The sequence below is a fragment of the Sphaerodactylus townsendi genome, linkage group LG03 (assembly GCF_021028975.2).
Source record: "Sphaerodactylus townsendi isolate TG3544 linkage group LG03, MPM_Stown_v2.3, whole genome shotgun sequence".
NCBI classification, from domain to species: Eukaryota; Metazoa; Chordata; class Lepidosauria; order Squamata; family Sphaerodactylidae; genus Sphaerodactylus; species Sphaerodactylus townsendi.
The window spans coordinates 16,214,647-16,241,032 of NC_059427.1; the positions used below are offsets into that span (position 1 = coordinate 16,214,647).

Below are 26,386 nucleotides of genomic sequence, written 5' to 3' on the forward strand. Positions count from 1 at the left end.
TCAGCAGGGAAAAATTATTTTTTTCTGAAACAGAGATAACCAGAGGTGGGATCCAGCAGGTTCTCACCAGTTCCCGAGAGTGGGTTACTAATTATTTGTGTGTGCCAAGAGGGGGTTACTAATTGGGTCTGCTTTTCCGTTAGAAATCCCATGAGGTCCAAAAATCATAAAGCCCTGTTGTTTCCTATGTGGCTGGTTAGCGAAGGTAGAAAATGGGATAATTCTCCCTGTTGGGCTGTTTTAAAAACATGTTTTAGTAATATGGTAAAGTTCTTTGTTTAAGGAAAGTATCCTTCTTTTGATTTCTAGAAACAAAATTAAGTATTTGAAAGTATTAAGTATTTGACAGGCAGTCAATGAGAGGAGAAGTAGTTGTTTCTGTTGGCAGTAGACGATAGGACTTGCTAGAATGAGTTTAAATTATGGACAGAAAGATACCAGCTGGAAATTAGGAACTTTTTTTTTACAGTAAGAGTTTTTTACAGTAACAGAGAAATTATTAATGCCCCGCCCCTGAAATGCCCGGCCACGCCCCCCGCCGTGCCCCACCCCGCCCCATTGGCGCTACGCCACTGTTTGAATACCACCACCATGGGAACCTGTTACTAAAATTTTTGGATTCCACCATTGCAGCTAACCCCAAGGAACAGAGAGTGGAGCACCAGAGCCCCTAATGATACCATTCACACCAGCCAGTCTCAGAAAAGCAGACCGGTGACACCTGCTGCTCTGTCATATGTGGAACAAGCGTATTGGAGCATGGCAATCCTTGTGGAGCTGTGTGACATCACTGCACTAGATAGAGCAAGGGCAGAAGCCAGGACAATGCAAGCACTCTCAATGGTGTCAAGAATTGTGGCATGCCCTCTAAACACTCTCTGGTGGATCATGCTCTGCAGATGTGGGTTTGAATATCACCATTGAGGTGTTGTGGTTAGATTGTTGCGTCTACAGGTTACAGGTTCAGATTCCCACTCTGCCATGGAAGCTTGCTGGGTGACCTTGGGCTAGCCATACTCTCAGCTTAAGGAACCTCACAAGTTTGTTGGGAGAGTAAAAGGGAAGAGAGGAGAATAACTGGGTCTTCACTGGTAAAAAAGGTGGGGAGGAAATAATTAATTTTTTAAAAATCATCTAGACCACTGAGAAAGGCCACCACCAGTGGAAACCCAGAAACTCAGATAAAGTCTCTAACCCCACTGGGGGAATGGTGCCTTGTTTGGGGTTGGAGTGTTTTACAAGGCCCAAAGAACACAGGTTAGTCTTGCTCTTTCCCCTGACACACCTGTGGTGTTGCCCAATTTTGGTGTAGAAATCATAACGGAGAAGCTCAGTTACTACCCTAAAAGTTTCAGAATGGCCTTAGCATTTGTTCTGTGGTCTCCTGGGTGATCATGAATCTAATTGAAACACAGTTTCTGGGTGAATGTCCACCTCATAGAATGGCTATGCGTTCTCCCTCCCCCATTTTGGGCTTCAACTCACCTGGCTTGATGCCTGTGATAAGAGCGCCTTCCAGAAACTGCAGTGCCGGGCAGGTGAGGGCTTCATGACTTGAGGCGGCTCAGTGCTGATGCGAAAGAAGTTCTGTTCTGCAGGGTTATAGAGCGGCCATTTTGTCTCATTGACACCTGAAGGGGTGGGATTGCTGCACAGGAGGCAAAAGTATCATGATCCAAAAAGCCAGAGAAGGAACTAGTTCTGCGTAAGGCACACAATGTATGTTGTCTTATTCATTCACTTCATTTACAGTTCACGTGTTTCACTGAGACACAAAATAGATTACAGTATTCAAAAATGCCATCAGATCGGTAGTATATATATACATTGTAAAGTTTCCGGCAAAATATTCCGCTCAGGTTTGCAATGAGAGTACTGATTTAACATTAATTAAATCTGGAAAAGCTTTCATCCAGGTCAACAAGTATCCAATAATCTGGTGCTTGTGAATACCCCACTAAATACCACACCATTTTTAGATTCTTCATAGAGGTGGTGACTCAAGTAACCCGGTCTTCTGAGGTCAGGCTGGCTATGACAACAGCAAAGTCTTTTCTGTGGGGAAGCGGCAGAGATCAGCCAGGGCAAAGTGGAGATCAGCCACTTTCTCTAGCGGAACTAATCACTATTGTCTGGAGATCAATTGTATTAGCTGGAGATCTCCAGATCACACCTAGAAGCCAGTAACCCTATATAAAAGTGGGTATATTGTAATGTTGGATCCAGAGTGGGATCCAGGAAATCCACATTCAGGCTGGTTTCGTATGGCGAAATTGCTCCTTTGTTGGCACGGGGAATGCCCCAATGCAGTCGGGAGTTCTGCACAGCTCCTGGTGCTGTAGCATGTCTGCCACGTTTTTGCCACAGTGCCACCCTGCGGCATTGGCTTTGCTCCAGTTTTCTGAAATGCCCCTTTATTGCTCCAGTGGCCACTGCCAGAGTGCAAAACTCCTCAGGAGCAGAACTGGGGCCATTTTTCCTGCCTTGCTGCTCTGGCCCACCCACCAATGGACAGGCGCTGAAAATCAACACCTCCCCCATCGCAGTGGGGAAAAAAACGGAGGGAGAAACGAAACCTTGGTTTTTAGAAAGGAGGGAAAAACTTTGGACAGAAAAGAGGCGTGTGCAGGCATTGTGAATGGGAGGGCGGTGGTTTTCTTGCACACGCAAGGATTTCAGATCTAGATTTTAGACAGAGGGGGTGTCTGGGATGACGATTCCATCGCACATGCAAAAATTTTAGACAGGGAGGGCGAGGGCAGCGATCCCCAATGCCTCTCTTGTGCTCAGAGTCATTTAAAACTAAAATAGTGAAAGTGAGTGGGGGGAATTGAGGGGGGGATTCCGCTAATCAGAACATGGGAAATAAAGGTTGTCTGTGCATGCGTGGAAGACATTGCAGAAGAGCTCGCAGTGCAAATGGAGAAGCACCAGACTTGTGAAGAAACAATTGGGGAATAACATGCTGGCCCTGCCATGAATGCCACGAAGAATCGGGAAGCAGTGCAGGATCAACAGCAGGGCAAAAAGTGTCACAGCAGGCACGCTCCCAGATGTACCACGGGGCATTTTGACTCTGAAAAACTGTCCTCAAATCCCCTTTGTGGCATGAAAGTAGCTTAGGTGACCTTTGGACAAGTCTCTCTGTCAGCCAAAACCTGCCTCACAGGTTGTTGTGAGATGAAAATGGACCCAAGGCTAATGATGTACACTGTTTCACATTCCCATGGAGGAAGGGAAGGATAAAAATGTACACAGTAGTAGTAGTAGTAGTAGTAGTAGTAGTAGTAGTAGTAGTAGTAGTAGTAATAACAACAACAATAATAATAATAATAATAATAAATGCCTCAAATAAATACATTGAACCAGCTCATATAGGTGATGTTATTTCTAGTAAAAATGTAGGCATTTTCTTTCACAGGCAACAGAAACTAGTTTGCATATAAAATTGATACCAATTCCTAACACGTTCTGTGACTAAGAAACCTGGGGGAAGTACTACCTTCTGGGACCGGGAAGATGAGCATCTGTAAGTAAATATCCAGAAATTCTCTTACCCGCTTCTGGCAAACTCCGCCCAGTACCGCATCACTTGCGGGATTAGTGCTAACTCCGCCTCCGTATGAGTTTCATTGGTTCCTGGTAGTAACGTCAGAGTTCCAAAAACGTATGGGACTTCAGATCCATGGCAGGACCCCATCCATTCAGGACAGGCGGAGCCAACACTGCGATGAGTGAAAGTGTAAGTATACACAGGGCTTCCGGTCTTTGCAGTCTCCGTGGCAACTTCATTTGCTGGACATACAAAGAAATAATCCCCCCAGGCCTGGGATAAGGCAGAACGATACTGTGCTGGGCCCTCTGGCTCTGCTTTGCTGTACCTCCGAGTGATGGCTTGAATAGCATCATTGGTTGCATTTCGTATACTTATGTTCAGCCCCTCCAAGAGTTTCTCCCAGGTCAAAAGGCATTCATTGGATATATTTAATAAAGGAGCAGACTGGAAGAGAAAGAGGGACCCTTCATCAGAAGTGGTACCAATCATGATAGGTTTGCCCTGAAAGCGCCTGGATTCCACTAGTTTCTGTGGGTCATCGGGGAGAAAATGTCCATCTGTGGTTGGTATGAAGGGAAGATTCAAAACAATCTTGGGATCTACAACTGAGGATGTGTCTTTTTGAAATTCTTCCATTGGCTTTTCCTGCAAGCAGTTCAATATGGCACTGCCCTCCTCTTCTGTACAGCCCATCAGCTGGGCCAGGACCAGAGCTCTCCTCTTGGCCTCCTCAGGATTCACCCAAGCCCAGGGTGTAATGGACGTCCCACTCTGCAGCACAGCCCGGTCAAAAAGAGGCTGACTCCCAGGTGAGAGGAGGTGATAGTGGACAGACACGCCTCCAGCACTGTGGCCAAAGATGGTGATCCGAGAAGGGTCTCCTCCAAAGGCAGCAGCATTCTCCCTCGTCCACCTCAGGGCCAACTGCTGGTCCAACAGGCCCATGTTTCCTGGGGCAGCTGGTGGTAATGAAAGGAAGCCTAGGGCTCCCAGGCGGTAATTCATGGACACCACAATCACATTCTCATTAGCAGCTAAGAATGCCCCATCATAAATTACCAGGGAAGTTGTGCCAACAAAGAACCCCCCACCATAGATCCAGACTAGGACAGCAGCTGGTGTGGAGGGCCAGGGATGAGGCACCCAGACATTGAGAAAGAGACAGTCTTCTGAAAGATGAGTGTTGACGGACCACAGTTCAGCATCAGGAATGCCTGAAAGAAGTTTTTGGGGGCATGAACGGCCAAAGTTGGTGGCTTTCAGAATGTGGCTCCATGGCTTACGGGGAACAGGCTTTTGGAAACGCAGTTTCCCCACAGGGGGTTCTGCATAGGGGATGCCCAGATAGGCTGTGACTGATCTTGAGCCAGCTGGGAGATGCTTTCCCTGGATAAGGCCACTGGTGGTGACTACTATGGTACCATCGTCAGCAGAAGACTTCGATTCCAGAAGCGAAAGGACTAGGAAGCTCAAGGACCAAAGCAGGAGACGAGGCATTGCAGTACCTGAAAGAGAAGCATCCCCGAAGAAGCTACTCAAAAATACAAAACAGGACGTTCCCTCCTTGGTAACCCTACTCATGAATCTGAGGTCAGATGTCTCATGAGTCTGAGGAACAGGAACACCAATATTGTAATAAGTACACTAGGCTTTATAAGCATCCTAGGTATTAAGGATAGAATTACTGGATTTAGGATATTTCTACACCCCCCCTCCCTTTCAGAATCCTGCTCAAGGCACTTTAAATTATTACCTTTATATATTAGACATTCAGACCTTTTCATTTGTTGGGGAAAAAACTGAGAAACACCAAACTCCTGTGCAGAAGCAACTAACCCTCTTATCACAAGCAATCAGTCTGGGACAAGTAATCATGTAGTGTCTGTACAAAGTTCCATAGAAAAGAATTTGCACTGAAACCAGCATTACATTTAAATCAGGCCTTATGTCTGGTGTATGTGTATTAAGTGTCATGAAGTTGTTTCCAACTGATGGGGACCCTCACCCTATGAATAGCAACCTTCCCAATGTCCTGATGTTAATAGCCTTTCTCAGGTCTTGCACATTGAGGCCCGTGGCTTCTTTTATTGAGCCAATCCATGTGGGGTGGTCATGCCCCCCCCCCACAGAACCTTTGCTTATTTCCCCTTTAAGATTTAGTTTCCCCACAGGTAGTATGGGTTTTGCCTTATTGTTAAGTCTTCCTTGGGAGGGTGTTTTAGTTAGTCCCTGCCCCTTTAAGACTTTTCCCAGTAGGCAATTTCCTCTCCTTACCCAGCATCCCCTGTTCTTAGTCAGTCAGTCTCAAAGAGGTGCTAAGGGAAGCTGGGGTCCCTTAATATTCGCGACGTTCACGGGTCCATATGGTGATCCAAAGAGGAGTCCATATGTCCCTGTGATGGTTTAAAGAGAGCAAGCCAAGTCTATCAGCATCCAGAGCAAAGACCAAGACCAGCAGAGCCGTAAGGAAGCAAGAGACAGTGTTCCAACTGGAAGTAGTCAGAAAAGGACCCAGTTTGAAGCTCCCACCATCAGAAGTCAAGCAGATAACCCTCTTAGTCAGAGCCAGGGTGGAGTTAGGGGCTTGTCTTCCTCTGTTAATAAAGCCTTTATTAGAACTATTAAGACTGGCTTGTGTCTCAACCTTTCTGTCCCAACCAAGAACAGGGCACCTCCAACAGAGTCACGGGGGGGGGGGGGTTGGGGGGGCAGAACAGGGGTTTTCCTCTTTTCCTGGTGCCATCAGCTTCTCCTAGCGCAGGGGTAGGGAACCTGCGGCTCGAGAGCCGCATGTGGCTCTTCTGCCCTTGCACTGTGGCTCCATGAGCCGAGCCGCCGGCCCCATCCTTGCCCGCCCTGCAGGCAGTAGGGCAGGCGCGCCGTGGGCTTCCCCTCTCGCCCACCCCGTTGGAGCGGGGCGGGCGCTTTCCCGGTGGCCAGCGAGGCCAAGTCGCTGGCTTCATCCTTGCCCGCCCTGCAGGCAGCAGGGCGGGCGCATCCATGCGCTTCTCAGAATGAGCGGAGTAAAAGGTTAAAAAAACCCCTATATATATATAGTGTTATCTTTATTTTAAATGTCAAAAATTATTTGCGGCTCCAAGTGTTTTCTTTTCCCATGGAAAACGGGTCCAAATGGCTCTTTGAGTGTTAAAGGTTCCCTACCCCTGTCCTAGCGGTATTGTCTTTTCCAGCTACTCTTGTCTTCTCATAATGTGACTACACTACGATAACCTGGTCTGGTCTATGTACTTGCCAAAGCATGAAGAGGCAGAATCCAGAAGGGCTTAGAATGGACTGTACTACTTTGGGATCCAAGTGGGGATTCCTGTTTTATTTATTTACTGTGATAATAGTACCCCCTTTTTCACTGGAGCTTGTGGCAGATTACATAATATAACTTGAGGCGGCCTATAAGTTTAACAAATAAATAAATAAAATAAATAAATAACCTTGATGCAATGACTGCTCCTCCATGCAAAAGACTTGAAGTTAGAGACACTAGAACAGAGAAGATTCTTGTCCTCTTGATCTCTATTGGTTTTCTGTTTGCAGGAAGGTTTTTAAAAATTTATGTAAGTATTTAAACATTTGATCCCACCATTTAACTCTGAAGCGTAACGATCCATTCCAGAAGCACACTTTTGTGCATGTGCAGGCCAAGCTGCAGGTGGGTTTGCCAGCCTTCAGGTGGGTACAAGGAATCACTTGCACTGCTTGGCTCATTGTAAAATATAACTGTGTATTACAATTAACACTAAAATATATTATTTCCAACTAGAATCCTATACAATGCGTATTCAAAAACAAAATGTACCATTCATCGACTGGTTTCCAAAACACAATGCAAATTTCAATGCTACCTATTTACATAGGTCCCTCCAGTTTCAATGGTATACACTCACTCCTATATGCAATAAAGTAACCCACTAGGCACCACTCAGATGTACTTTCAAATGGAACCTTATACAATGTATATTCAAAAACCACTAGGTTAATTGGCTACTGGTTGAAGCCTAATCTTGACAAGTCTACATCGCTCTGTGGAATCTGCAAGACATAAATATTATGACTATAATGTGTTTCAAAAACAGTTCCTGATCTGTAATGGGACACTCCGTTCTAGACTTACATGTCAAATTACCATTCAGCTCTGTCAAAACTCATATAATCACAAGAAGCTACCATCAATATTCAAATTTTAAGTATAAATTAATATTAATAACTACATGGATTTATAAGATTTAAAGGATCATAAACAATGATTACCAATCCAGACCGTGTTTACAACCCGATTCTGCTCATTCGTGCAAATATGTCCTTGAAACTCTGATCATCTGGTAGGTCTTTAAAGGTCCAAGCCTGACAGATGTCTTCAATTACAGAGGCATAGAGACCCAAGTCTTTTCATATAAATGCTGTAAAGTCCAGAGACTGATTAAGTCCATTAAGATCCACTGTGTTCAATTTAAATACAAACCACACCTCTAATTGTTGTAATTTCCTCTATATATTTACATGTGTTTCTTGCTTGTCTACAGATGCCAAGATCACATATTGCAATGATTCAGGCGGATGCTGTTGTTGCAGGCAATGACTAACCAGTAGAGTCTCGCTGATCTTGTTCTGGATTCTTGACGCATTCTCTACAATCCTCATCTTGATCTTCCTCGTCGTTGGACCAATATAATTAAGTCCACAGTTGCAAAAGGTCAAATAAACCACATTTTTTAAAATTAAAGTTGGTAAACCTTGTCATTTCACTCATAAAGCCCTTCTTAGCAACCAAGAATTTTTCACATTCATGCATGAAGCTGCATGCAGCACAGTTTCCATGCCTAGATGACCTACTACATGAGATGTTTGCTTGGGAACTTACTTAAAATCTGCACGTATTTAAAATTTGTGTTCAGGCACCTCTCCAAACAAACTGATGTGTGTGCCAGGCCACTTTCGGGCGCATTGGTTGTGCACGTGTAACCCCCATGCTCAGATTGGGTTGACCCAGAAAGGGGTGGAGCAGGAGGCTGCAGAGCTCATGTAGTTTGGAAGAGACAAGGCTACCAGACTCGAACCTTTATTTGCATAAGCCCTTAACACCTTGTTAAGGTAACTGCAATGTTGTTGGGAACTAGTGGGAAGGTAGTTGTTTGTTTTTGCTATGTTGTAAATGTTGGAGTTTATTGTTTTAGGGGTTTTTTTTGGTGGTTGTAATGGGTGAGAGTACTCCTGGAAACCTTCATCATGCTGAATCCTGTTCACCAAGCCCTTGGAGTCTTCAGGAGCCAACCCACTTGCAGGAAGAATTGGACTTGGCAATATCAGAAGACTGTAAATATAAGGACTTGAAAATGCAACCTGAACAAGACCTTGAAGTGTGATGTTAAATGTTGATGTTTGATGTTATATGTTAAGAAAGTAAACCATTTTGGTTTTTTTTTAATTTGTTGTTGCAAACTCATTCCAAGTTCTGCCCCACAGGACCCACAGATAGAGGTTAAACACGCTCCCGGGAGCTGCAGGGAAGCAAGCAAGGGGCCCAGACGCTCCTGGCTAGAGTGGGAAGGGTGGGCCTGGGAATTTCCTAGCAGGCTCAGGCACAATATTGCCCAATGTAGGAGAAATTGCTCCCCTGCTCCCCAGCGCCCTACGGCACCCATTCAACCCCCCCTTCCTTTTTGTTTGGCAAGCAACTGCGGAGGTACTGGTTGGCTCCCCCGCCAAGTGCGCAAACTTGTGCCATTTGCAGCTATTTGACTATCTGTTCACTAATCAGTTATCCGTGGAGAAAGGGAGAAACCACAGGGTTTACTATACGCCCTGAGAGGAGCCTGTATAATGGGTGCTGTGATTTTCCTGGAAAGAGACAGCTGAGAAAGCTTCTCATGATGAGTAGTCAGAGTGGGAATGGTGGCACTGGAAATCTCCTGGCAGACTCAGGCACAATATTGCCAAACTTTAGAGAAATCTTGTGCATCGGTAGAAATAAAAAAGATTTCAGGACAAAACAAAAAGACTTTGGGCATATTTTCCACAAACAGAGAAGAATTTGGTGAGGGACCAGAGGCTCATAGCTCCATGTTAGATTAGCATTATTAACTTCATTTATAGCCTCCTTTTGCTCTTGAGATTCAAAGCAGATTAAATGCAAATTTTTCCATCAAACAGCAAAAATAAAAGGTTTCCAGGAAATTTTAAAAATTTATTTTACACATGTAGACAACATAAAGAAAAAAAAGAAACCAAATCCAATCCCCCTCCCAGACCATAATAATGATAATAATATAATAAAAATTTCAACACTACATACCCTGTTTCCCCGAATAGAAGACATCCCCAGAAAATAAGATGTAGTAGAGGTTTTGCTGAAGTGCGAAATATAAGGCATCCCCCGAAAGTAAGACGTAGCAAAGTTTTTGTTTGGAAGCATGCTCGATGAACAGAACACAGAAAAATAAGACATCCCCTGAAAAATAAGACATATTGCATCTTTGGGAGCAAAAATTAATATAAGACACTGTCTTATTTTCGGGGAAACACGGTATGTGGTGACTTCCAGCTACCTCATTATGGATCCAAACTCAAAATCTAGTTTCGTGTTTATAGTTCGTATCAGCATTTCCTCTACTTTTAATCCTTATAAAACTATTTTAGTCCAATCTATGGTTTTAATTTAAATCATAACTCCTGCCATTATTTCTCTATTTATACATGTCTTCAGTAGGTAGTCCACAAAGGGTTTCCAGTGTTTCAGGAAACTGGCCATATTCTTGTTTCTTATGAATACTGTCAGCCTTGCCATCTCTACACATTCTGTGATTTTAAAAATCCAGTCTTGTTTTGTTGGTTTATTGCCCTTCATTTGTATGCATATACAATCCTTGCTGCTGTTGTCAAGTACATAAAAAGTGTTCTATATTACTGCACAACCAAAACCTACCGACAGGATCTAGTCTTTTGTGGAATAACAACTATTTGCCATCTTCCATGTAACATCCTGGAAGGTAATTGGACAGCACAATTGTGTCTCCTTTCACTGTTTTCTGTTTATTTATAGCCCGTCGGTCTCACCAAGACTCAAAGAGGATTTTCGAATATGAACAACGCAACAAGACAGCATAAGGCAACTAAGTACCAATGCCATAGGACTAGGATTGCAGAGGCAGAAACAAATCAGAACAGCCACGTGCCCAATACAAGGTACACTATAAACAATGCATAAAGTGGAATCATAAAGGCAAAAGGCAATGCAGGAGAAGTATGAGCCTACCCATAATCATCACAGTAGACTACAATCCTATTCCATTATAAAGGTGCCCCTCAGGTCTGTTCTGTTTCACTGTAGTTCTAATCAACTTGTAAAAATGCCCCTCTGAACATTTCTGTTTTGCACATCCTGCAAGATGGGAGCCTCCACTGAGAAGTATTTATAAAAAGAATAGCTACGCCAACGGACAAATGATAAGAACATAAGAACATAAGAACAAGCCAGCTGGATCAGACCAAAGTCCATCTAGTCCAGCTCTCTGCTACTCGCAGTGGCCCACCAGGTGCCTTTGGGATTCGTCCAAAGCATTTGCACAAGACACCGAAAAGCACAGGTGAATAAGACAGTATTGTGGAACGACACTTATTTATTAGCTGCCTTTCCTCCTGTGAAGCTTAAGATGGCTTGCAATATGAAAAAAATGTATTAAAATGTTTAAAAACATAAAACCAAAATGTAAAATTGTAATTAATGACTACCTTAACTAAATACAGTGCTAAATAAAGTAGTATTTGGCTGCTTCCCAAAGACCAATAGTGAGGGGCCACGCACAGCCCTGGTAGGGGTTGTTCCATAATCATGGGGCTGCCACTGAAAAGGCCCTCTTGGCAACAGGGTTGCCAACCTGAAGTGTTGGCTAGAGATCTAGCCTTTTTTCTGTCTATAAAGACTCTGCCTCAGACTAAGAATTCAAAGTCTTTCCTGACTCCATCACATTAGTCGGGTAGGATGGATCACAATAACACTTCTATATAGGGCAGAATGATCCGCCAAGCCCCAAATTCACACCAAAAATGAAATATTTGATTGTGCTTAACCAGAAGAGGGAACACTTACATTTGAACAAAAACTGCAAAACAATTACAGAACCAAGGAAACATACACTAATACAATATTATTATTAATTGATTGATTTGATTTAATCCCCGGCTCTCACCCACCACAGCAGACTCGAAGAGGCTCACAACATAGGTATACAAAAAATTACATAAAATGCCACATAGAATATATGATCCTCTTCAAATCTTTTCTCTTTAGTTACATGAATGTAGACTTGATTGTTTGTGAGAAGAAAATTAGAGGAAGCTGTTCATTGTTCTTATGTTTCAAAATCAGACGACAGAAATTACTATGAGAGATGGAAAATGCAAACAGAAATGTCCTTTTTCTTAATTCTTTAGACTTGTTCCTCCCAGTTCATTCAGTGCTCTTTCTCCATTCATATGAATTTAAATCACAGTTCTTCTTTCCTGTTGACTTCTGGGCTAGATGGAAGAGAATCTCTTGGAGGCCGGTCTGTGGCAAGAAAAAAAGGCCAGCAAAATGAGCTTCCCAATGAATCAGGTCAGACAAACCAGAAACAAACACATTATCTCTCATGGGACAAACCAAACTGAAATTGTTGCTGACCAAAATTAGCTAAGGTGGGGCACCAAGTTTACACATCTACTTAAAATATGTACACAACTGGCCTTCATTATGGCTATCTAAGGTAGCAAATTCGGTAACAGCAATCTAACAACAATTCTATGAACATCAAAATGTCAGATGTAAAAACCACCCTAAAAGCACCTTATCCCACTCGAAACTCCCCCCTCCCCACCTTATCCCACTCGAAACTCCCCCCTCCCCACCCCCATGCACGGGGTATTCTCCCGATGGCTGAGTACACGCTGCCGCCAAAGCTGTCCCAAATAGCTCTCTGTGCAGCCTTGCTGGGAAGCCATTGAAAAAGTCAAACAGGCTATGTGAGCAAACAAAACACCTCAAGCATTGTTACACTCTAGAGAGCTGCTACCATCCCATATCTTTGATTGGCAAGATGATTGGCTAGACAGAGCCACTGGGAGTTAATCTGCAAGGCAGTGAAATCCTAAGGTCAGCCACTTACACCAGAGAGACAGGCGTGTATCTTGCTGGTCTCCAGTGTTGTCTCAGCAGAGGAAAATGATTTTTTAAACAGACCTAACCCTAAGGAACAGAGAGTGTAGCACCAGAGTCCTTAGGGACACCATCCACACCAGCCAGTCACAGAACAGTGACACCCACTGCTCTGACACTTATGGAAGAACCAACTGAAGCAGGCAATGCTTGTGCACCTCTGTGACATCACTCCACCGAACAGAACAAGGGCAGAAGCCACTGACAATGCAAGCACTCTCAAAGATGTCAAGAACTGTGGCGTGCCCTCTAAACACTCTCCAGTGGATCATGCTCTGCAGATCTGGGTTTGAATTCCACAGGTGTGGTGTCGTGGTTAGATCGTTGGACCTATGGCTGCCAGGTTCAGATTCCCACTCTGCCATGGAAGCTTGCTGGGTGACTTTGGGCTAGTCACATGCTCTCAGCCTAAGGTATCTCACAGGTTTGTTGGGAGACTAAAAGGGAAGAGAGGAGAACAATGTGGGTCTCTGCTGGTAATGAAGAAATAATGAATTTTTAAAAATCATCTAGGCCCCTGGGAAAGGCCACCACGAGTGGAAAACCACGAGCCATGAACACAGATAAAGTCTCTAACCCCGCTGGGGGAATGGTGCCATGTCGTAGGGATGGAGCGTTTTACAAGGCCCAGGGAACAGAGGTTAGTCTTGCTCCTTCCCCTGACACACCTGTGGAGCTGCCCAATTTTGGTGTAAAAGTGATAGTGGAGAGGCTCAGTTACTACCCTAAAAGTTTCAGAATGGCCTTAGCATTTGTTCTGTGGTCTCCTGGGTGATCATGAATCTCACTGAAACACAGGTTCTGGGTGAATGTCCACCTCATAGAATGGCTATGCGTTCTGCCTCCCCCGTTTTGGGTTTCAACTCACCTGGGCTTGATGCCTGTGATAAGAGTGTCTTCCAGAAACTGCAGTGCCGAGCAGGTGAGGGCTTCATGACTTGAGGCGGCTCCGTGCTGATGCGAAAGAAGTTCTGTTCCTCAGGGTTGTAGAGTGGCCATTTTGCCTCACCAACATCTGAAGGGGTGGGATTGCTGCACAGGAGGCAAAAATATCATGATGCAAGAAGCCAGAGAAGGAACTAGTTCTGCGTAAGGAACACAACATATGTTGTCTTATTCACTCACTTCATTTGTAGTTCATATGTTTCACTGAGTCACAAAACGGATTACAGTGTTCAAAGATGTAATCAGATCGCATATATATAGTTAAGTCTCCTGGAACATATTCCACTTTGGTTTGCGATTAGAATACTGATTTAATCTTAATTAGATCTACAGCTGCCATTTTTAGATTCTTCATAGAGGTGGTGACTTGAGTAACCCGGTCTTCTGACGTTAGGCAGGCAATGACCGTAGCAAAGGCTTTTCTGTGGGGAAGCGCCATGTATGGTCTGTCCTTCCTGGAGATATGTGCTAGGTTTATGTGCTAGGTACCAACCTATTTCTCAAAACCTTTAACAACCAACTTGGTTACAAAAACATTCTATATTGTTATTTCATTGTTGTTATTAAGTAATTGTTTCTAGGTTTTCACTAGTTACCTTGGACATTTAACAGTGAATGGCAGAATTGAAATGGTTCTTGTTCACAAGGATGACATAAAAGTAGGGTTGCCTGTTCAGGGTTGGGAAATGCCTGGAGATTTTGAGGGCGGAGCCTGGGGAGGGCGGAGTTTGGAGAGGGGATGGACCACAGAAGAGTGAGAATGCCACGGAGTGTGCCACCCAAAGCAACCACTTTCACCAGCAGAACTGATTTTTGTAATCTGGAGATCTGGAACCTGAAACACACGCCAAACACAGGCTCTGGCAAACACTGGCATCTCCGTGTGTGAGGGCATCGCTTTTCACATCCCCTCTATTCACCTCTCCTTCCAGGGCTGCTCTGGAGGGCTGAAGGGACACACCCATACTGCCCTCTGACCCCTGGAGGTTGGAGGGTAGTGTGGGTGTGTCCCACCAGAGCACTGTGTCCATCCCCCCTCTGCCATTCCCGCAGCCGCCACCTCCCCTCTGTCCTCCTTCAGAGGATCCTCTGAAGATGCCAGCCACAGATGCAGGCGAAACGTCAGGAGAGAATGCTGCTAGAACACGGCCATACAGCCCGGAAACCACACAGCACCCAAGTGATTCCGGCCGTGAAAGCCTTCGACAATACACTGAATAATATATTTTATACCTTATATATCAAGTTCACAATATTATATAACTCAAATATGAACAGTCCAAATGTCACCCAAGTCACATTAATAACTCAGTTATCACTTCTCAATAGCTCAGTTTAAAAATATTAATATTTTGGACTGTGTGAGAAAGGAGTTAATGAGAAGTGAAAATTGAGTTATTAATATTTTGGACTTTATGAGAAAAGGAGTGGATAATTCTGGACTATATAACTTTTCAATTTTGAAAATTGAGGTGTGAATTACTAAGACTTTGGACTTCTTGAAATTTGGATTCTATAATTATTGGACTGTCCATATTTGAGTTATATACCGTATATACTCGTGTATAAGTCAACCGGCATATATGTTGAGGCACCTAATTTTACCACAAAAAACTGGGAAAACTTATTGACTCGTGTATAAGTCAAAGATGGGAAATTCAGCAGCTACTGGTAAATTTCAAAAATAAAAATAGATACTAATAAAATTACATTAATTGAGGCATTAGTAGGTTAACTGTTTTTGAATATTTATTTCAAAGAAAAACAGTAAACTAGCTCTGTAAGTGGAAAAGAGGGTCAACAAGAACAATATGGTCTCAACAATAACTTTAAAAGTACAAAAACCTTAGCTCAATCAGCAACCAAGCTAAAACACAAGAGTTAAAATCCTTCAGAACTGGATTCCTCATCATCATCTGTATGTCCAAATGTAACCCAACTTAGATTTTAAGAGGGATATTATCAGAAATGGAAAATCTACTATTAGCTTCCATTGTAAACAATGGGGGATGGGGCACCCCCTTTGGGGGTCAATAACTGTGGATCCCCTGACCCAAACATCACCAAACCTGGCTGGTATCGAAAAGAGACTCTCCTGATGATACCAGCCAGGATTGGTGATGTTTGGTTCAGAGGGTCCAAAGTTATGGACCCTCAAAAAGGTAGCCCCATCTACCATTAGCTCCCATTGAAAACAATGGGGAATGGGGCACCTCCTTTGGGGGGTCCATAACTTTGGACCCCCTGAACCAAACTTTAACAAACTTGTCATCAGGAGTGTTGTCTGAGGGTACCCTGGAATTTTGGTGCCGCTAGCATAAAAACTGCGCCCCCTGTTGGCCGGCAAAGTAAAAACACACACAAAAATTTAATGACCCAAATATAAGGGGAGCTTTTTCAGCATTAAAAATGTGCTGAAAAATTCGACTTACACACGAGTACATATGAGTAATATTGTGAACTTGAAATATCAGGTATAAAATATATTATTCTGTGTTTGCCAGACCCTGTGTCTGGCATGTGTTTCAGGTTCCAGTTTTTGACATTGCACACTATTGTTTGTTTGCTGTTGTAATCTGGAGATCAACAGGAGATCTCCAGTTCCTGCACATTTGCAGCTCTATTACCAACGTTGGGGGGTGGGTGTGGGGAGGCTGAGAGACTGGAGTTCTTCTGGAATTATAATTGATCCGTAGAGATCAGCCAGGGCAAAATGGATACCAGCCACTTTCTCTAGGTCTAGGGGAACTAATCACTATTGTTTAGAAATTCAGTTGTATTAGCCGGGGATCTCCGGATCACACCAAGAAGCCAGTAACCCTATATAAAAAAATGAGTATGTTGTAATGTTGGATTCAGACTGGGATCCAGGTAATCCACATTCAAAACCCGCTTGTGGCACGAAAGTGACTTGGGTAACATTAGGTCAAGTCTCTATGTCAGCCGAAACCTACCTCAAAGAGTTGTTGTGAGATTAAAATGGACAAGGGGAGAATGATGTAAACTGCTTCACATAGCCTTGGAGGAACAGAAGAATAAACATTTTCATTCCTCAAATAAATAGATTGAACCTGTACATATAAGTGATGTTATTTCTAGTTAAAATGTAGCCATTTTCTTTCACAGGCAACAGAAGCTAGTTTGCATATAAAATTGATACCAATTCCTAACATGTTCTGTGACAAAGAAACCTGGGGGAAGTACTACCTTCTGGGACAGGGAAGATGAGCATCTGTAAGTAAATATTCAGAAGTTCTTTTACCCGCTTCTGGCAAACTCCGCCCAGTACTGCATCACTTGCGGGATTAGTGCTAACTCCGCCTCCGTATGAGTTTCATTGGTTCCTGGTAGTAACGTCAGAGTTCCAAAAAGGTATGCGACCTCAGATCCATGGTAGGACCCCATCCATTCAGGCCAAACGGAGCCAACACTGCGATGTGTGAAAATGTAAGCATACACAGGGCTTCCGGTCTTTGCAGTTTCTGTGGCAACTTCGTTTGCTGGAGATACGAAGGAGTAATCCCCCCAGAACTGGGACAAGGCGGAGCGATACTGTGCCGGGCCCTCTGGTTCTGCTTCACTGTACCTCTGTGCAATGGAATGGATGACGTCATCGGTTGCATTGTGAATAATTAGTTTCAGCCCCTCCAAGAGTTTCTCCCAGGTCAAAAGGCATTCATTGGATGTATTTAATAGCGGAGCAGCGTAGTAGACTAAGATGGACCCTTCATCAGAAGTGGTACCAATCATAATAGGCTTGGCATGAAAGCGCCTGGACTCCACTAGTTTCTGTGGGTCATCAGGAAGAAAATCTCCATCTGTGGTTGGTACGAAGGGAATATTCAAAACAATCTTGGGATCCATGATTGAGGACATGGATGTTTGGAATTCTTCCAGTGGCTTTTCCTGCAAGCAGTTCACTATGGCACTGCCCTCATCTTCTGTACAGCCCATCACCTGGGCCAGGTCCAGAGCATTCCTCTTGGCCTCTTCAGGATTCACCCAAGTAGAGGGTAAAATGGCCGTCCCACTCTGCAGCACAGCCCGGTCAAAAAGAGGCTGACTCCCTGGTGAGAGGAGGTGATAGTGGACAGACGCTCCTCCAGCACTCTCGCCAAAGATGGTGATCCGAGTAGGGTCTCCTCCAAAGGCAGCTACATTCTCCCTCACCCACTTCAGGGCCAGCTGCTGGTCTAACAGGCCCATGTTTCCTGGGGCGGCTGGTGGTAATGAAAGGAAGCCTAGAGCTCCCAGGCGGTAATTCATGGACACCACAATCACATGCTCTATAGCAGCTAAGAATGCCCCATTATACATTACCTGGGAACTTGTGCCAAAAAAGAAACCCCCACCATGGATCCAGACTAGGACAGCTGCTGGTGTGGAGAACCAGGGTTTGGGTACCCAAACATTGATAAACAGACAGTCCTCTGATAGAGGTGTGTTTGTGGACCATATTTCAGCATCAGGAGTGTCCGAAATAGCTGTTTGGGGGCATGAATTGCCAAAGTTGGTGGCTTTCAGAATGTGGCTCCATGGCTTATGGGGAACAGGCTTTTGGAAACGCAGTTTCCCCACAGGAGGTTCTGCATAGGGGATGCCCAGATAGGCTGTGATTGATCTTGAGCCAGCTAAGAGATATTTTCCCTGGACAGCGCCATTAGTGGTGACTACTACAGTACCATCGTCAGCGGAAGACTTGGATTCCAGAATGGAAAGGACTAGGAAGCTCAAGGACCAAAGCAGGAGGCGAGACATTGCAGCACCTGAAAAGGAAGCATTCCAGAAGAAGCTACTAAAAATGCAAGAGAGGACATCCCCTCCTTGGTAATCCTACTCTTTGGTTTGAGGGCCAGATATCTGATGAGTCTGAGGAACAGGAAGGCCAATATTGTAATAAGTACATTAGATTTCAGGAGCATCCTAGTGTTAAGGATATAAATAATTAATGTACAAGGAGACTTGTGCATTCCCTCTTCAGAGTCCTGCTGAAGGCACTTTGCAATTATAACCTTTATGTATTGGACATCCAGACTCCCTTGTTTGCAAGGATCCCCCTGAATGAGCCCAGGCCCTCTATTCTGGCGTTCCTGCAATCTTGCAAGCCAGATGACATGTGGCTCAAGAGCTTCTCCAGACGGCTCTCCTCTCACCTCCCCCGAAGCAACCTTCTCAGTGAAATGCTTTCACTTTTGAGAATGAGGAGGAAAATAAGCAAATCTAAATGCCGGCAATACCGAAGTTTAAAACCTTTTATTTACAGCAGTTCAAAAAACAGGAGAAGAAAACAATCCTCTAAATAGCTCCACTACTGGTTAAAAAACCTTTTCAATATACTGAAGAAGAACAAGGGCTGTCCGCTCCAACTTAGTTACTAAGCAACCAAAAAAAGTGCTCCTCCTCCTCCTCCTCCCCTTTTTGCTTATCTGACCATTATATCAGCACCAGGTGTTTTCACTCTAAGGCAGTGATGGCGAACCTTTTCGAGACCAAGTGCCCAAATTGCAACCCAAAACCCACTTATTTATCGCAAAGTGCCAACACGGCAATTTAACTTGAATACTGAGGTTTAAGTTTAGAAAAAACGGTTGGCTCCGAGACGTGCGTTACTCGGGGGCAATCTTGGTGGTAGTCAGTGGGTTTTCTTTGAAGCAACCGTGCCACTCTTCCAACGGGTGAATCACGACCCTATCACAAATCACAATCAGAAGCAAGCTCCATTGCCAGCAACCGAGCTTACTCCCAGGTAAAGGATCACACTTTAGTTCTTCGCATGAAAATCAGTGGGGTTTAACAGTGCTTAACAGGGTTACCTACACTGCTTCCCCAAAACTAGGTCTTAGGTTTGATGTTAATAATCGAGCCCAGAGACCCAGCCCAACCTCGATGTGTGTGTGTGTGTGTGGGGGGGGACTCTATTTGTGTGTGCCCACAGAGAGGGCTCTGAGTGTCACCTCTGGCACCCGTGCCATAGGTTCGCCACCACTGCTCTAAGGAGATGGTCATTATCTCCTGCAGGCAGCATTTCAACTGGTGATGCCACTTTGAGCTACAATGCAACCCTTGCATACACCCCCCTGGCCAACCAAGGGATGCATAGAACCACCAAGGTGCTGTGCAGAAGCAAACAACCCTCAAGTCACAAGCAACCAAGCAGGGTTGTCACTGTTGTTAATACCAAGTTCTGGTAAATCGGCATCCTATTTAAACGAGGCCTTACGACTGGTGTATGTGTATTAAGTGTCATGAGGTTGTTTTCAACTTATGGGGACCCTATGAACTAGTGACCTTCAAAATGTCTTGTTAATAGCCTTGCTCAGGTCTTGCACATTGAGGCCTGTTGCTTCTTTTATTGAGTCAATCCATGCCATGTTGGGACTTCCTCTTTTCCTGGTCACATCAACTTTTCCTAGTGCTGTTGTCTTTTCCAGTTACTCTTGCTGTCATAATGTGACTAAACTATGATAACCTGGTCTGATCTATTGTATCACAGAGGGAAGTCTGTTACACATTTCCCTCTGTGATACACCTCTGAAGATGCCAGCCACAGATGCAGGCGAAACGTTAGGAGAGAGATCCACCAGACCATGGCCACACAGCCCGGAAAACCCACTACAACCAGTTGAATCCGGCCATGAAAGCCTTCGACAATCTTCACAGAGATAAATGTAAAATAATCCACTTAAGCAAAAAAATTAAATGCACAGATATAGGATGGGTGACACCTGGCTCGACAACACTACATGTGAAAGGGATCTGGGAGTCTTAGTAGACCACAAGCTGAACATGAGTCAGAAGGGTGATGAGGCAGCCAAGCAAGCTAACACAATTCTGGGATGCATCAATAGGAGTATAGTGTTTAAATCGAGGGACCTAATAGTACCTGTCTATTCTGCATCGGTCAGACCTCACTTAGAGTAGTGTTCAGTCCTGGGCACCGCAATTCAAAGAAGATATTGTCAAGCTGGAATGTGTCTAGAGGAGAGCAACCAAAATGGTAAAAGGTCTGGAATCCATGCCCTATGAAGAGAGACTTAGGGAGCTGGGGATGTTTAGTCTGGAGAAGCAAGGGATAAGGGGGAACATGATAACTTTGTTTAAATATTTGAAGGGATGTCATGTCAAAGAAGGAGAAAGCTTGTTTTCTGCTGCCTCAGAGACTAGGACACCGAGTAATGGATTCAAGGTGCTGGAAGAGATTCCACCTACATTAGGAAGAACTTTCTGACTATCACAGCTGTTTGACAGTGGAATTCACTGCCTTGGGAGGAGAGTGGTGGAGTCTCCTTCTTGGGAGGTTTTTAAACAGAGGCTGGATGATCATATGTCAGGGATGCTTTGATTGTGTGTTCCTGCATGGCATTGGGGTTGGAACTGATGGCCTTTGTGGTCTCTTCCAACTCTTATGATTTGATACTACTCTGGAATCCAAATGGTGATTCCTGTTTTATTTACTTACCGTGTTTATAGTGCCCCCCTTTTTTTCACTGGGGTTCATAATATAATTCAGTGCAATGACTGGCTCCCCCATGCAAAAGACTTCTTGCAAGTTAGAGACACTAGAACAGAGAAAGATCCCAGTCCCATAGATCCCTGTTTGCAAGAAGATTATTTAAATTTTTGATCCCATCATTTAGCTCTGAAGTGGAAGAGTCCATTCCACAAGCACACTTTTGTATATGTGTAGACCAAGCTATAAACAAGCTGCAGCTGAGCTTGCCAACCTCCAGGTGAGCCCTGAAGATCTCCCAAAATTACAACAGATCTCCAGGTGACTCACATTAGTTTCCATGGAGAATGTAGCTGCTTCTGAGGATGGACTCTATGGCATTTCTATGCTGCTGAGGTCACTCCTCCCCCACCTCCCAGGTCTCTTTTGCCAAATCCCCACCAAAACTCCATGAGACCACTGGAGTAGTGGAATAATTAATTTTAATTCACAGTAAGACCCCCAAGCATTTAATGTATGCTTCATTGGGGAATCAGAAATAAAAGAACAAACAAAAACCTTAACAACCTCAATTAAAAAGCGCAGTTTGAAAGTCAGAAACAATTCCCTGATTAACATTAACATTAATTCTAAGTAGAGCTGTTTAGTGTAGCTCCCATAGTGTTTCCTACTGAGAATCCACCACACATCTGAAGAAGCAGGCTCTAGTCCACAAAAACACACTGGAATTAATTTTATCAGCACTTTTGAAAGTACTCAGTATTCACTAATCTGTGTGGATAGCCATATTGTCACTGACACTAAAAAAAAAGTTATCGTTTTCCAACGGTAATAAAATGCTGGGCTCGAATATTTCTTGCGTGGGAAAACGAGGCACAGTCCTTAATAGGGAAAATGTCACGTTTTCTGTAACAAAACGAAGCAGAAATCCCCCAACCTGCTTGGCTTAGGTAGGTCTGCCATCTTCTGTGCTCTTACTTGAGAGTAAACCCCCATTATAGCGCTGGGGAAACAGGCATTAAAACTGGCAGGGCGTCTTTGTTGGAAGGCCCCCATTTCGTGTGTGTGCGTCGCGCTGCGCGCACGTGTGTATGATCTGGGGCTCCGCCATGTCTCGTGCTGCGTGAGCCTTAGTGAGTTGAGGATTGCGACCGGTTCCGCGATACGCCTCCCCCCCCCCCCCAAAAAAAAAAAAAAAAGTTCCCGCCGCTGCGTCAGGCTACCTTTGGGCGCATGGGTTGAGCACCCTCCCGGGGACTGCAGAGAAGCAAGCAAAAGTTCCGGGCCCTCCTGGCTGGCCCCGTGGCGCCCCAGCGCCCTGGTCTGAGCCGAGGTACCCATCCACCCGCCCCTTTCCTTTTCGCTTGGCGAGCAACATTGGGGGCCTGGGCTCCATGCGCTTCTGCGCGGAAGCGAGGGGAGGTCCGTGTGTTGCCGGGAAGGGAGAGGGGAATCGAGGTGGTCGCGGCTTCCGGGCATTTGGGAAGTGGGAGGTGGTCGCGCGGGGCCGGCCCCCTTGCCAAGTGCGCAAACTTGTGCCATGCGTGTCAAAAGTGATCCGCCAGCACTCACCCACCCCTGACACCTATTCTGGCTGTTAGTCCTTATTTGGCGTTTCTTTTTATACCGTAAGTACATAGTGGTACCGCACAGGATCGGACTGTATTTTTAATCAATAATTAAATAAATAGATGGATTTGTCATGAATGGTTTCTCTCTCGTTTGAGGGGCACATGTCAGCAGAGTCCACATTTTTGATATGCCAATCCCAAAAGTTTTCTCCCCTCTGGCCTAGGGCACTTCCCGCTTGCCCCAACCTAGATGCACACCTGGGTCGTCTGGCTTGGAGCAGAGCCTGCTGGGATTTAATTTCCCCGTCAAGAATCCCTCTCCTATTTCCTGTCACCCAATGCAACCGGTTCTTTGACACAGCCGACTCACCTTTCTCTTCTCCCAGGCAAAAGTGGTGGTTCTTTGCAGGTGTTTTGCCTATCGGTTCACTTACCAGTTACCTGTGGAGAGAGCAAAAAACCACAGGCTGTGCTATACTGGGAGGAGCCCGCATAATGGGTGCTGGGATGTTCCTGTGAAGAGAAAGTTGAGAAAGAGAGGGAAGGGTGGAGCTGGAAATTGCTTGGCAAGCTCAGGCACAGTATTTTCAAACTTCAAAGAAATCTTCTGCACGGGTAGAAAGAAAGAGGTTTCTGGACAAAGGTTTCTTGCCAAGTGCGCAAACTTGTGCCATGAGTGTCAAAAGTGATACGGCAGCATTCACCAACCCCTGACAACTATTCTGCCTGTTAGTAATTATTTGGCGTTAGGAATCTCTCCGTCTGAAGAACTCATCAACAAATTTGAGATACTCTCTCAGGAGATTGTTGAGAACCTAGCTACCAGCCCTGAAGATCTTTCCTCTTTTAGAGTGAGTAAGGCTGACAAATGTTTTACAATAGACTGTAGACTCCTCAAAAGGCAAATGAGACAGATCTTCGCCAACTTCAGAAGCAACAATCTCCCCCACCTGCCACAAAGCTATTTTATTTTGAAACAAAACTTAATGCAAGCTCTCCAAGCAAATCAGAAAAAAGTCATCGAATCCAACTGGAAACCCTTGATTCAGACTGTCCTGAAAAATGACTCAAGGGGTTTCTGGCAGATTGTGGCTGGTGGTATGCGTACTTCTCCCACACCATCAACCACCATAGACCAACATCTATGGTTCTCTTACTTTCAAGAGGTGTTTGGTGACAACAGCAGAACTTCTGCCCCTGACACCCCACGCTCCACCTTCACCTTCCCTACATGGCCTCCAGTGCTCGCTGAAGAAATTAAACCTTTGATTGAACAACTGAAGTCCCATAAAGCCCCCGGCCCAGACGTTCTTCCGCCTGATTTATTTAAAACATTCATTGACTGGTGGTCTCCGCTTCTAGCTTTGCTATTTACTTCGGTTAATAACACTGGCATAGCCCCCTCTTCGTGGACCAATGCCATAGTAACACCAATATTTAAAAAAGGAGACCCTAATCAGCCAGTCAATTACAGGCCCATTAGCCTCCTATCAATAACTGGTAAGCTTTATGCTAAATACTTATTGAACAAACTCTCATCCTGGATTGACAGCAATAGGATATTGGGCTTAGAAAAAATTGGTTTCAAAAAAGGGCATACTACAATAGATCACTGTATGGTTTTAAATATGGTCATCTCTAAATACACCAAGAGAGGTAAAGTTAACCTCTATACTGCCTTTATCGATCTAAAAGGGGCTTTTGATTCAGTCGTAAGAGAGCTCCTCTGGCAAAAACTGGAGGCACTGGAAATCGATCCCAAACTTTTAGCGCTTATAAAAGCCCTGCATACCAACAACACTTGTCAAGTGAAATGCCCGCCTCTTGGCCTATTGACCCCTAAAATTAGAGTAACCAAAGGAGTCAAACAAGGTTGCGTTATGGCCCCCTTCCTGTTCAATCTGTTTTTAAATGACCTTGCCCCTACTTTGAGAACAATTGACTCACACTGTCCCTTGTTAGGGAACATGCCACTGCCAATTCTGCTTTATGCTGATGATGCACTCTTACTATCTCGCTCCAAGGTTGGCCTATCTCGCCTCCTACATAAATGCAGTGAATATTGCAATAACAACCTGCTGTCAATTAACCCTCTCAAATCTAAGTACCTTCAAGTACCTTCAAGATCTCTAACTGGCACTTAGATAATGACTCTATTGAACAGGTTAAGTTCTTCAAATATTTGGGAATCAATTTCCATCACAAATCTAGTTGGGTCAAACATAGGGAAACTGTTGTCAAGAGCTGTCAAATCACCTCTGCTGCCATTGAAAGGTTTTTCTTTACTAAAGGTGGCAGATTTATTCCGGCTGCTCTAAGGGTATTTAATGCCAAGGTGTCCCAACAACTTCTCTATGGGGTTTCCCTATGGATCGAAGCCTGGCATATATCCTTGGAGCGAATACAATCTAAATTTTTATATAAGCTTTTTGGGGTCCCCCATTGCGTACCCTACGCCGCCCTCTGCCTCGAGGCAGGATTACACCTCTTGGAAACAAAAGCATGGTGGGCCACCTTTAAATTTTGGATTCGGTTATGTTTCCTTAACAACCCTAACAGTCTCATTTATTGCACCCTCCACGAACTTCAATCTTCTACCTGGTGGGCTCATATCAAATCAAAGATCTCCTCCCTGGGTCTTTCTTGGGACCAGCTCCTTATGCTTTCTCCTAGCGAGATACAACGTTATATCAAGGTACGGCTATTCGACCAGGAACACCAACATCTAGTTAGTAAAGCAAGGAGCTTGTTCTCTCCCCTCCATTTTAACATCATGCCCGGGAAATGCAAGACAGCTGCATATTTAAACATCTTGTCTGACCCTAAGCTGAGGTGGCTATTGACCAGAGCAAGAACCAACACATTTCCACTAACCTTTTCCCCAGAGAGATTCACGGTACCTTCACAGCAAAAGCGTACCTGTGAATACTGTCAAACCTCTGAGAAGTCATTGGAGCACATTTTATTAGTTTGTCCAAAATTTAACGATTTTAGACCAAACCTGTTTTTAGGGGATCCCTTACTGGTCCATCCAAGCCTTTTTAATCTTAAATTGAACTATCTTCTGAATACAGAGAATTCCAAGCAATTGGACATAGTGGCCAAATTCTTGCTCACTATTACGAAATAATTTCCTGGTCTCCTCTTTCGCTCTGATGTATGCATTTTTGAAACAGGAGTACCTGTTTTATCTTGTAAAACTGTATTTGGATTACTTAGCTCTGCTATGTTTTAATGCCTAATAAAGGTCTTTGAACTTGAATTATTTGGCGTTTCTCTTTATACTGTTAGTACATAGTAGTGTCACACAGGATTGCACTGTATTATTGTTTTTTAAATAAATGGATTTGTCATGAATGGTTTCTCTCGTTTGAGGGACACATGCCAGCAGAGTCCAAATTTTTGATACGCCAATCCCAAAAGTTTTGCCCCCTCTGGCCTAGGGCAAACTTTTTGCCCCAACCTACATACATACATGGGCCATCTGGCTTGGAGCAGAGCTTGCTGGGATTTAATTTCCCTATCGAGAATCCCTCTGCTTTTTCCTATCACCCAATGCAACTGGTTCTTTGACACGTCAGACTCACCTTTCTCTTCTCCCGGCCAAAAGTGTTTTTTTTTTTGCAGCTGTTTTGCCTATCTGTTCACTTACCAGTTAC

General features: G+C 44.4%; 2 protein-coding genes across 2 annotated transcripts; both read right to left on the reverse strand.

Annotated features, from left to right (window-relative positions):
* On the reverse strand, positions 1–26,386 carry LOC125427705 (cholinesterase-like). The gene is made up of 5 exons (XM_048487255.1): positions 26,315–26,386; positions 23,098–23,240; positions 3,558–5,061; positions 1,486–1,648; positions 1–24 (listed from the first exon to the last, which is right to left on the reverse strand). Exons 3-5 carry the CDS (start codon positions 5,051–5,053, stop codon positions 1–3), a joined length of 1,683 nt encoding a protein of 560 aa, XP_048343212.1. The 5' UTR covers positions 5,054–5,061; positions 23,098–23,240; positions 26,315–26,386.
* On the reverse strand, positions 10,387–22,807 carry LOC125428959 (cholinesterase-like). The gene is made up of 4 exons (XM_048489646.1): positions 22,380–22,807; positions 16,969–18,472; positions 13,630–13,793; positions 10,387–12,116 (listed from the first exon to the last, which is right to left on the reverse strand). Exons 1-4 carry the CDS (start codon positions 22,792–22,794, stop codon positions 12,055–12,057), a joined length of 2,145 nt encoding a protein of 714 aa, XP_048345603.1. The 5' UTR covers positions 22,795–22,807; the 3' UTR covers positions 10,387–12,054.